Source organism: Mesocricetus auratus, unplaced genomic scaffold, assembly GCF_017639785.1.
Source record: "Mesocricetus auratus isolate SY011 unplaced genomic scaffold, BCM_Maur_2.0 Super-Scaffold_100008, whole genome shotgun sequence".
Lineage (NCBI taxonomy): Eukaryota > Metazoa > Chordata > Mammalia > Rodentia > Cricetidae > Mesocricetus > Mesocricetus auratus.
The window spans coordinates 54202560-54215355 of NW_024429192.1; the positions used below are offsets into that span (position 1 = coordinate 54202560).

The 12796-nt window shown below is 39.3% G+C and overlaps 1 protein-coding gene across 13 annotated transcripts in view; it reads left to right on the forward strand.

Annotated features, from left to right (window-relative positions):
- Stxbp5l (syntaxin binding protein 5L) overlaps positions 1 to 12796 on the forward strand; it is a 241517-nt gene that overhangs the window by 123266 nt on the left and 105455 nt on the right. For all 13 annotated transcript variants that reach the window (XM_021227995.2, XM_013114406.3, XM_013114408.3 and 10 more), the window contains one exon: positions 467 to 539. In XM_021227995.2, coding sequence (XP_021083654.1) covers positions 467 to 539 — 73 coding nt within the window. The remainder of the gene's footprint in view (positions 1 to 466; positions 540 to 12796) is intronic.

Sequence of the window (12796 nt, forward strand, 5' to 3'; positions counted from 1 at the left end):
TTGACTCAAAGTATACATCCAACTATAAGTGTTTTACTATCATAGTGAGGTGATTGTATATCATATCATAGAGAAGCAGGGTTAGTGCAGTCTCAGAGTGTCTCCCAGTAGGCATGATCTAGATCTAAAGCACTAAGCTTATGGATGAGTATGATAGTGATCATAAGATTGCAGTGACACTCTCACTCTTTTCTGTTAGTCCAGGACTGCAATCACTTCATGATTTTTGAAATTTATTTGACTGTGTACTATACATATGGTCATTTTCCTTGTTCTATTAGATATTTTAACATTATAGTTGTCAAATAAAACATTTTATTAAAAGTATTCTTTGTCACTTTGGCTCATAATTTGGTTTTATCATCATTTAAATAACATCTCTATATGAGATAAAGGAAATGCAGTGCTGATGGTTTAAATGAAATACGAAGTATAGAAACTTTTCAGTGTTTTCTTTCTGTTGTAGAATTTCAAGAGCCCTATGCTGTTGCTGTACTTCTAGAGAAAGATCTCATCTTAGTTGATCTGACACAAACCAAGTAAGTTGTTCATAATAACACCAACAACTTTTAAATTATATTCAGTACAATAAAAATGCAGGAGCACACTTTAAATAATTGGCATTAGAATTCCCTAGATAGTAAGTTTTCCTTCTGTGAAAAATTGTCTTACTAAAGTTATAGAAATGCAATTTGGTTAAATGATGAAAAGTGAGTTAGGAGAGTTTGCTTGTGTAACAAAAAATTTGCTATTCATCTTAAAAGCAGCATAGATGTTTGGACACAGCATTTAGACACCTAGGACACAAGGAATCACATTTTTGCCTTTGTCTTAAACAAAAGTAATTGTTACAAAACATGTACAGTATAACAACTGGACATCTGTTACTCTATTGACTGAAGGAAATCTTATAAGGGAAAATTACACATGGTGAAACTATTTTGAGACTACTACAGCAGACAGTTGAAGACTGAGATTCTTAGGAACAGAAAATGGGGTCTACCATTTCCTATTTTTAAAATGTGGGAAATATATAACAAAAATGAAGAAAATCTGTTTTACCCTGAGACACAAACCAGTGTAGCTGGAAGACAGTGTCCAACAATTCCAAGTCAACTTTACAACCAATATAAAGGACTGAAACACACCAGCAGCACCTTTTATGTTTTCATGTCACATGTGTTCTGTTCCTTTCTCTCTCCTTATGATACCTTCCTCCCCTCTCATGATCCCTTTCTAGTTTCATCTCGAACAAACACATTCATTTAGCTCTAGATTCTGCATATAATATAAAATATCCAGTCTTTGTCTTTCTTAGCCTAGCTTACTTGCTTAACATAATGATTTCCAGGTCCATTCATTTTCTTGGAAATGTTATGATTTCATTTTTGTTTGAGATAACAAAAGTCTAATTTGTATAGGTACTATATTTTATCCATCTGTGTGATCATTAAATTAGAACTCTCCATTGGAACCTGGTGGAATCACCAATGAACATACAATTAAAGACAATGGTTCCCATTCTCCCTAATCTATCATTAGAAAATAGTCCAACAGCGAAGAAGAGACCCCCCTGAGACTCTCTCCTTGCCATACTGGACTGTTAACAGTTCCATTATTGGGTACACTTAGTGAATGTATACTTGCTTACTTTGAGTTTGTGGTTGCATAGCTATGTCTTGCCAGGAGATGACATTTTATAGCCTTCTCTCTATCAGCTCTTACATTCCTTTTCACTCTGCTTCTATTTTCAGTATCCCATAAACCATGCACAGGATGGTATTAATGTATTATTTAGGGCTGTGCTCTCAGTATCCTGCAGCTACAAGTCTCTGTTTTAAAACCACAGCTCACTGGAAAGAGAGCTTCTCAATTAAGGATGAGAGTACTGCATATCTATAGGTATAAACAAATATTTAGAAGGTAGTTTGATCTGTATCAGTTGATAAACAACAGCATTCTGTTCCCTACTTAGAAACTCTGAATTCCACCGCTATGGGTATGTGATCAGATTTATAGCAATAGACATGGATTCTTTCGTGTTGAGTGAGTCTCAAATCCAATCAGAAGTTGTTTACCCCCACAATGGCAGGACCACTATTGCACAAATGGGATCCTCTATCTCTCCAGGTTGGTTTTTTTAGATCATAGAACTCACAGTTGTATAAAACCATTGATGCCATTTTTACCCCGGTAGTCCACACAGGAGCTTGTAGAATTACAAATGCTACCTGTCAGGTAGAAGATTCAGCTCACTTCCAGCCTGACTTTCCAATTCCTGTGAGCATTCGCACCCCGATTGGCCCCTTTCTAAGTCACTGTCTTCTACTAGGATTCTAAATTGAACCCACAAAATTAGAGATTTGAACTTGGGATCTATATATAATGGAGAATGTGAGGTTTACATGTAATGGATAGTGTGGTGTTTGTTTTTCTGTGCCTGGCTAACCTTACTCAGCATCTATTTTATTAGAGCCACCCATTTACCTACAAATTTCATAGCATCATTTTTCTCTGCAGCTGAGTAAAATCCTACTGTACCACATTTTCATTATCTAGTCTTTAGTTAGTGGACATCTAGGCTCTTTCTGTTTCTTAACTGTTTTTTTAAGAAGCAAGTATAAACATGGATAAGCAAGTATTTCTGTAGTATGGTATAGAGTAGGCCCTTGTACATATGTCTAAGAGAAGAGTAGCAGGAACATATGGGATTTCTTCTATCTTTGACCGTTAGAGTAGAAGTTTCCAAGGGTTGCATATCAGAAATCCTGCATTTCAAATATTTGCATTATGATTCAAATGGGAACAAAATTACAATGATGCAGTAGCAACAAAAATAATTTATGGTTTGGGGTCACCACAACATGAGGAACTGCATTAAAGAGTCACAGAATAGAAAGGTTGAGAATCACTGTTTTATAGGAATCTCCACACTGATTTTCTTAATGACTAAAAAAGTTTACACTTCCACCAACAATGGATCCTCTTTCCACAAATCATTGCCATCATTTGGTTTTTTGATGATGGCCATTCTAACTGGGGTGAACAGAATCTCAAAGTAGTTTTATAATTTGTATTTCTCTTATGGTTAATAATAAAAAGTCTTCAAAACTGTTTATGGGTCATTGCTATTTATTCTTTTGAAAATTCTCTGTTCACACATATAGTCCGCTTTTAAATTGGGGTTTTCATCTTTTTCGTTTTTTTATATATTTTGGGCATTAAAACTTTCTCAGATACATAGTTGGCAAAGAATTTCTTCCATACTGTAAGTTGCCTCTTCACCATATTGACTATTTCCTTTGTTGCACAGAAGCTGTTTAGTTTCATGGACTTCCATGTGGAAGCTGTTGGCCTATTTCTGAGTGACTGTAGTCCTAGTTATAACATTATTACCTGTTCCTGTATGTTGTAGTCTACTACCTCCCATCTCTTCTACCAGTTATAGAATTTCATATATTACATTGAAGTCTTTGAACCATTTGGAGGATTTTTAACAGGATGGGTCTAGCTTCATTCTTCTACATGCATACAACTAGATTTCCCAACATTGTTGAAAATGTTGCCTTTCATCTAGTATGCATTTTTATCAAAACTCAGATGTCAATAGTTTCATAGACTTCTTTTTTATGTTCAAGCTTGATTTCTTTTTTAAAATTGTTTTTATTTTTAAATTTAGGTTAGAAACAAGATTGCTTCAAATGTCAATCACAGGTCCCTCCCTCTTTCGCTCCCTTCCTCCCATGCCCTCCTTCCAACACCCCCAGTACACCCTCATTTCCCAGGGAGGGTGAGGCCCTCCATGGGGTATCCATAGTCTGTCATTTCATCCAGGGCAAGGCAAAGACCCTTCCCCAAGAGTCCAGGATGAGAGTGCATCTCTCCTTGTAGCATGGGTACCCAAAGTCCATTTGTATGTGAGGCATAAATACTGATCTACTACCCAAGGCCCAATAGATAGCCTAGGCCTCCTCACTGAAGCCCACATTCATGGGGTCGTGATCAGTCCCATGCTAGATTCCCAGCCATCAGTATGGGATTCGAGAGCTAACTCTTCTCAGGTCAGCTGTTTCTGGGGGTTAAACCAGCCCAGTCTTAACCCCTTTGCTTTTCAGTCCTCCCTCTCGGATACTGGGTTCCTTGAGTTCAGCTCAGTGTTTAGCTGTAGGAGTCTGCCTCTGTTTCCATCAGTCATTGAATGAAGGTTTTTTCCCCCAGACTTTGGCAGTTAAGATTGTAGGCTGGCACTCCCCAGATCTATGTCTAAAATCCATAAATGAGAGAGTACATAACATGTTTCTCTTTTTGTGACTGGGTTACCTCACTCAGGATCGTTTCTTCTAGTGCCATCCATTTGCCTACAAATTTCAGGATTCCATTGTTTTTTTTTTCCTGCTGAATAGTACTCCATTGTGTAAATGTACCACATTTTCTCTATCCATTCTTCAGTTGAGGGGCATCTAGGTTGCTTCCAAGTTCTGGCTATTACAAATAATGCTGCTATGAACATAGTGGAACAGATGTCTTTGTTGTATGAATGTGCATTTTTTGGAAATATGCCTAAGAGTGGAATAGCTGGGTCTTGTGGTAGGCTTATTCCCATTTTTCTGAGGAATCTCCATACTGATTTCCAAAGTGGCTGTATGAGTTGGCACTCCCACCAGCAGTGGAGGAGTGATCCTTTCTCCACAACCTCTCCAGCATAAACTGTCATTGGTGTTTTTGATTTTAGCCATTCTGACAGGAGTAAGATGGTATCTCAGAGTTGTTTTGATTTGCATTTCCCTGATGGCTAGGAATGTTGAGCACTTTCTCAAGTGCCTCTCAGCTATTTTAGACTCCTCTATTGAGAATTTTCTATGTAGTTCTGTAGCTCACTTTTTAAGTGGATCCTTTGGGTTTTAGAAACTTGCTTCTTGAGTTTTTTGTAAATTTTGGAGATTAGCCCTCTGTCAGATGTGGTGTTAGTGAATATCTTTTCCCATTCTGTGGGCTACCTTTTTGTCTTGCTGACTGTGTCCTTTGCCTTACAGAAGCTTCTCAGTTTCAGGAGGTCCCATGTATTAGTTTTTGACCTCAGTGTCTGTGCTACTGGTGTTATGTTCAGGAAGCAGTCTCCTGTACCACTTCATTCAAGGGTACCACCCACTTTCTCTTCTAAGAGGTTCAGTGTGGTTGGATTTATGTTGAGGTCTTTGATCCATTTGTACTTAAGTTTTGTGCATGGCAATAGACATGCCAGCATCCAGTTATGCCAGCACCATTTGTTGAAGATGCTTTCTTTTCTCCATTGTATATTTTTAGCTTCTTTGTCGAAGATCAGATGTTCATACATGTGTGGGTTAATATCAGGGTTTCACTTCGATTCCATTGGTCTACCTGTCTGTTTTTGTGCCAATGCCAAGCTGTTTTCAGGACTACAGCTCTATAATAGAACTTGAAGTCAGGGATGGTGATTCCTCCAGTGTTGAGTAAGACTGTTTTGGCTATCCTGGGTCTTTTGTTTTTCCATACAAAATTGATTATTGTTCTTTCAAGGTCTGTGAAAAATTTTGCTGGTATTTTAATGGGGATTGCATTGAATATGTAGATTGCTTTTGGCAGGATTGCCATTTTTACTACATTGATCCTACCTATCCAAGAACATGGGAGATCTTTCCATTTTCTGGTGTCTTCTTTAATTTCCTTCTTTAAAGGCTCAAAGTTCTTTTGATAAAGGTCTTTCACTTGTTTAGTTAGCCCTCAGTTTGATTATTTCCTGCTGTTTACTCCTCCTGGGTGAGGTTGTTTCATTGTGTTCTAGAACTTTCAGCTGTGCTGTTAATTCTCTAGTTCTCCAGTTTCTTCATGTGGGCACTTAGTGCTATGAACTTCCCTCGTAGCACTGCTTTCAAAGTGTCCTATAGGTTTGGGTATGTTGTGTCTTCATTCTCATTGAATTCTAGGAAGTCTTTAATTTCTTTTGTTATTTCTTCCTTGACCCAGGAATGGTGCAATTGTGCATTATTCAATTTCCATGAGTTTGTAGGGTTTCTGCAATTTGTGTTGTTGAATTCTAATTTTAACGCATGGTGGTCTTGCATGGAATTATTCCAATTTTTTGTACCTGTTGAGGTTTGATATGTTGCCAAGTATGTGGTCAATTTTTGAGAAGGTTCCATGTGATCTTGAGAAGTAGGTATAGTCTATAGATGTCTGTTAATCCCAATTGGGTCATAACTTCTATTAGCCCCTTTGCTTCTTTAAGTTTCTGTCTGGTGTTCCTGTCTAGTGGTGAGAATGGTGTTGAAGTCTCCCACTATAAGTGTGTGGGGCTTTATATGTGATTTGAGTTTTAGTAGTGCTTCTTTTACGAATGTGGATTCGTTTGTATTTGGGGCAATGACGGTCAGAATTGAAATTTCATCTTGGTGGATTTCTCCTGTTGTGAGTATATAATGACCTCCTTGATCTCTTTTGATTGATTTTATTTTAAAGTCTAATTTGTTAGATATTAGGATTGCTACCCCCACTTGTTTCTTGGGTCCATTTGATTGGAAAATCTTTTCCCAACCTTTAACTCTGAAGTAATGTCTCTCTTTGAGGCTGAAGTGTGCTTCTTGTATGCAGCAGAAGGATGGGTTCTGTCTTCGAACCCATTCTGTTACCCTGTGTCTTTTTATGGGTGAGTTAAGACCATTAATATTGAGGGATATTAATGATCATTAATTGCTCATTCTTCTTTGATTTGGATTGGTTTTTCGTGGTGGAATTATGTGTGGAATTCCGCCCCTTTTTTCTTTTGGCTGTTGGTAAGGTGGGATTATCTAATGCCTATGTTTTTTTCTGGTTGTAGTTAACATCCTTGGGTTGGAGTTTTCCTTCTAGAACTTTCTGTAGGGCTGAGTTAGTGGATACGTATTGCTCGAATCTAGTTTTGTCGTGGAATATCTTGTTTTCTCCATCTATAGTGATTGAAAGCTTTGCTGGGTATAGTAGTCTGGGCTGGCATCCATGGTCTCTTAGTGTTGGTAGAATATCTATCCATGACCTTGTGACTTTCAGAGTTTCCATGGAGAAGTCGGGTGTAATTCTGATAGCTTTGCCTTTATGTATTACTTGGCCTTTTTTCTTAGCTGCTCTTAATATTCTTTCTTTATTCTGTATATTTGGGGTCTTGATTATTTGTGGCAAGGGGACTTTTTTGTGGTCCACTCTATTTGGTGTTCTGTAGGCTTCTTGTACCTTCATTGGCATGTCTTTCTTTCGGTTGGGAAAGTTTTCTATGATTTTGTTGAATGTATTTTCTGCCCCTTTGAGGTGGTTTTCTTCACCTTCTTCTATACCTATTATTCTTAGCTTTGGTCTTTTTATATTATCCCATATTTCCTGGATGTTTTGTGTTAGGCATTTGTTAGACTTAAGATTTTCTTTGGTTGATGAATCAGTTTCTCCTAGTGTATCTTCAACACCTGAGATTCTCTCTTCCATCTCTTGTATTCTCTTGGTTATGCTTGCATCTGTAGTACCTGACCATTTTCCCAGCTTTTCTATTTCCAGCCTTCCTTCAGATTATGATTTTTTTATTGTCTCTATTTCAGTTTTCAACTCTTGCACTGTTTGAATTGTTTCTTGCAGTTTTTGCTTTGTCTTTTCATCCATTTGATGCATTTTTTGAATTTTTGGTTTGTTTTTTCTTCCATTTCTTGCAGTTTTGGTTTGTTTTTCTTCCATTTCTTTGAGGGACTTTCCTATATCCTCCTTTAGGGCTTCTATCATTTGTATGAGGTTGTTTTTAAGGTCATTCTCTCCTACTTCATTTGCATTGGAATGTTGGAGTCTTGTTAGTATGGAGTCTCTAGAATCTGGTGGTATCATATTTGTTTTTCTGTTGCTGAGTGTGTTTTTGTATCGTCTCTTTCCCATCTCTTCTTCCAGTGGGTGCAGAAAGAGCGCCTTACTGGTCTGGTGGTTAGGGGAACAGAGTTCCCTTTCAGTGGGTGCAAGCAAGTCCAATACTCCTGTAATTCTCCTCTTCCTGGTACCTAGTCCTGGTCCTATGGGTGGAGCAGAAGACCGGGAATCTGGGGTGGTTAGGGTCTCACTGGTGGTCTGCAGGCACGGGTCCCCTGATCCTGTTGGTGGAAGAGAAGACCAGGTATCTGGGGTGCTTGGCTCCAGCAGGGAGGGGAGGCGCTGTACCAGTTCTCAGGCACTAGAATGCAGGCCCAGTTACAGCGCCTGGCTTACTTGGTCCCCTGGTCCCATTAGTGGAAGAGAAAGCCAGGTATCTGGGGTCAGTTGCATGAACTTCTATTTGGGACTTTTATGATGTTCAATGATCTCTCTCTCTCTCTTTGTGTGTGTGTGTGTGTGAGAGAGAGAGAGAGAGGGGGGGTGTATAGAGAGTACTATGCTCCTTAGAACTTCAATTCTGTTGACTCACTTGATACTAGTTATAATAATGTTCTGTTCTCTTTTGCTCAGGATTGCCTTGGCCATCCAGGGTCTTTTTGTTTCTAAATGTATTTTAAGATTTTTTTCCATTTTTTTGTGAATAATGGCATGGGGATTTTGATTAAGGTTAAATGAATCTGCATATTGCTTTTGGAAGGATTATCATTTTCACACTATTGTAACTACCCATGAGCATGGGAAAACTTTCCATCTTCTAATGTCTTCATATAACTTTTAAAGTTTCCGTTGTAGAAGTCCTTTACCTCCTTGATTAGGTTTACTCTGAGAGTTTTTAAAAGGGTATTGGGAATGGAATTATTTCTGTGATTTCTTCCTCAGTGCATGTCACATTGGTATATAAGATAAACTATTGATGCTTGTTTATTTTTTTATCCTAACAGATACTTTGTGGGAAGTATAAATGAGTTCCAGGAGTTTTCTGATGGAGCCTTTAGGTTCTCTTATGGGTAGCATTATATTATCCCAAAACAAGTATGCTTTGAGTTCTTTTCCTATTTGCATTTCTTCTCATCATAATGGTCTAGCTAAGAATTTGAGCACTTTACTGAACAGTAGTGGAGGTAGTGGAAACTTAGTCTTCTTCCTGATTTTAATGATATTGCTTTGACTTTTTCTCTATTAAGATGATGCTAGCTATAGATCTTTTACTTGTAGTCCTTATTAGATGACAGTATATTCCTGCCAAATATTTTTTTCTCTGAAACTTCTCTCATGAAGGGAATTTGAATTTAGTCAAAGCATTTTCTGAATTTATTGATCACTGTGTGAGTTTTGTTCTTAAGTTCACAGAAAGGAAGAAAGGGCTCAGTCAGTATGAGGTCTCAGGGAAGGCAGGTGAGGAGTTGGGAACCCTCAGGAATAGGAAGAAGAATCTACTTAGAGGCTACATCTGCTCAAGGTCCCAGAAAAGACCAGTAGCAAATTTGGTGGCCAAGGGTGAAGTGATGACAGGAAGTTCTAACAATGGGCCACAGGAAGCTGGAGGGCTTAGGGGTACAGAAGGTGAGGAGTTTACCTGGAGGCAAGAATGGCAGTGGAGAAAAGGTAGGCTGGTAGTTGGGCAGCCTATGGGATGAGAGAGGTCCTGCACAGCAGTGGGATTCAGGCAATTATGGAGGTGACCTGGGTAGCCTAGGGAGGAGGAAGGAGTGGGGGGGGCAACCTGGCAGCAAGTTAAATCATGTCCAGGAGGGGCAGATAGAATTAGGTAGCTTAGGGACAAGGAAGCAAAAGGCCTACTTGTTAGCACACTAAGCTATAGTTCTCTGAAAGGTGGAGGGTAGTTGTTTGGCCTAGGGAGGAAGACTGCCCAGGGCATTTTTGAAAGTAATTGCAAATATAATCATTACCTCCAGTTCTTTCTCAGTTTGTTTGTTCTTGGTATATGTCTGCATTAAATTTTTGTCTTACTACTTTTCTCAAAGTATCTATAATGCCTACCAGTTTTCTTTTTTTCTTTTTAGAAACACTCTTACTTACACATCCATCACCCCATTCCCTCACCCTCTCATCCTCCCATGCTTCCTACTGGTCCCCCACCTACCCACTCCCCACTCCCCAGAGATAGTGAGACCCTCCACAGGGGATCATCAAAGTCCATCATATCATTTGGAGGAGAGCTCAGGCCCTCCTTTCCATATCTGGCTGCAATAATATACCTCCATAGGGAATATGCTCCCAAAGTCCAATTGTGACCTAGGAACAAACCAAGGTTTCACTGTTAGAAGTTCCATAGACTGTCTTGGCCTCCTAGCTGGTACCCATAGTCAGAGGGCTGGTTCCCCCACTTTACGACTAGGGTCTGCATGCTCTCATTAGGCCAGGTCAACTGTTTCTGCAGGTATCTTCAGTTCCATCTTGGTTCATTTGGTTATCTCTCCTCCCTCTCCACAAATGGATTCTGGGAGTATGGCTCAGTGCTCAGCCGTGGGTGTCAGTTTCTGCTTCGATCGACTACTGGGTCAAGGTCATAGGAATGGCAACCAAGATAGTCATCAATCTCATTATAGAGGAAGGACATCAAAGGCAGCCTGTCCACCACTGCCTAAATTCTTAGTGGAGGTTATCCCTGTGGAACCCCTACCATTTCCTCTGTGCCAGACCTCTCTCCAAACCTTTCCTGGCTCTCTTTATCAAGGCATCTCCTTTCTTATCCTCTTCTATACCTCCATAATCTCAATTCTCCTGTTCTCCTCCCCCCTTCTCTTCTCCCTTTTCCATCTCTCTCCTCTCTGCACCCTCCACCCTGTGCTCCCAACTTGCTCATGAGTTCTTGTCCCCTTCCCCTCTTCCAGGACCATGAGTTTTTCTCTTGCGAGTCCTCCTTGTTTCCTAGCTATATTGGCAATGTGGATTGTATGCTGGTAATCCTTTTCTCTAAGCCTAAAAACCATACATGAGTGAGTACATACCATGTTTGTCTTTTTGTGACTGGGTTACCTCACTGAAGATGGTTTCTTCTAGTTCCATCCATTTGCCTGCAAATTTCAAGATTCCGTGTGTGTGTGTGTGTGTGTGTGTGTGTGTGTGTGTGTGTGTGTGGTTGTTGTTGTTGTTTTTAGTAATAATCCATTGTGTAAATGTACCACATTTTCTCTATCCATTCTTCAGTTGAAGGGTATCTAGGTTCCTTTCAGGTTCTGGCTATTACAAACAATGCTGCTATGAACATAGTTGAACATATGTCCTTGTTGTATGAATGTGTATACACCCAGGAGAGGAGTTGCTGCATCTTGAGGTAGACTCATTCCCATTTTCCTGAGAAAGCACCATACTGATTTCCAAAGTGGTCATACAAGTTTGCACTCCCACCAGCAATGGAAGAGTCTTCTTCTTTCTCTACATCCTCTCCAGCATAGACTGTCATTTGTGTTTTTGATTTTAGCCATATTGGGCAGTGTAAGATGGTATCTCAGAGTTGTTTTGAGTTGCATTTCCCTGATTGCTAAGGATGCTGAGCACCTTCTTAAGTGTCTTTTAGCCATTTTCCATTCCTCTATTGAGAATTCTCTATTTAGTTCTGCACTACACTTTATAATTGGATTGTTTGGTGTTTTGGTGGCTAACTTTTTTATTTTTGGTTTTATGAGACAGGGTTTCTCTGTATTGTTTTGGAGGCTGTTGGTCCAGCCCAGCCTCGAACTCACAGAGATCTGCCTGCCTCTGCCTCCGGAGTGCTGGGATTAAAGGCTGTAAATCAGTACTCTGTCAGATGTGGGGTTGGTGAAGATCTTTTCCCATTCTGTTGGCTGTCATTTTCTCTTGCTGACTTGCCTTTGCCTTCCAGAAGCTTTTCAGTTTCAGGAGATCCCATGTATTAATTGTTGATCTCAATGTCTGTGCTACTGATGTTATGTTCAGGAAGTATTCACCTGTATGAATTCGCTCAAGGATACCTCCCACTGTCCCTTCTAGGAGGTTCAATGAGGTTCAATGTGGCTGGATTTATGTTGAGGACTTTGATCCATTTGGATTTAAGTTTTGTGCATGGCGATAGATATGGATCTATCTGCATTCTTCTACATGTCCAAATCTAGTTCTGCCAGCACCATTTGTTGAAGATGCTTCTTTGTCAAAAATCAGGTGTTCATAGGTGTTTGGGTTAATATCAGGGTTTTCAATTAGATTCCATTGGTCTACCTATCTATTTTTGTGCCAATACCAATATGTTTTCAGGATTATGGCTCTATAATAGAGCTTGAAATCGGGGATGGTGACGCTTCCAGAAGTTCCTTTATTGTACAGGGATGTTGTGGATATCCTGGGTTTTTTTTTTCCATATAAATTTGAGTATAGTTCTTTCAAGATTTGTGAAGAATTGTGTTGAGATTTTGATGGGGATTCCATTGAATCTATAGATTCCATTTGATTGGAAAATCTTTTCCCAACCCTTTACTCTGAGGTAACATCTGCCTTTGATGCTGAGATGTGTTTCTTATATGCATCAGAAGGATGGATTCTGTCATTGTATCCATTCTGTTAGCCTGTGTCTTTTTATAGGCAAGGTGAGAACATTGAAATTGAGGGATATTATTGACCATTGATTGCTCATTCTTGTTTGTTTTACATTTATTGGTGGCGGTATTATTGTGTGTAGGTTTTCCTCCCTTTTTCTTTTGATGTTTGATAAAGCAGGATTATCTATTGCCTATTTTTTTGTGAGTGTAGTAATCTTCGTTGGGTTGTACTTTTCCTTCCAGTACTTTATGTAGTGCTGGATTTGTGGATATGTATTGCTTAAATCTAGTTCTGTCATGGAATATCTTGTTTTCTCCATCTATCATAATTGAAAGCTTTGCTGGGTACAGTTATCTGTGCTGGCATCCTTGTTCTCTTAGTG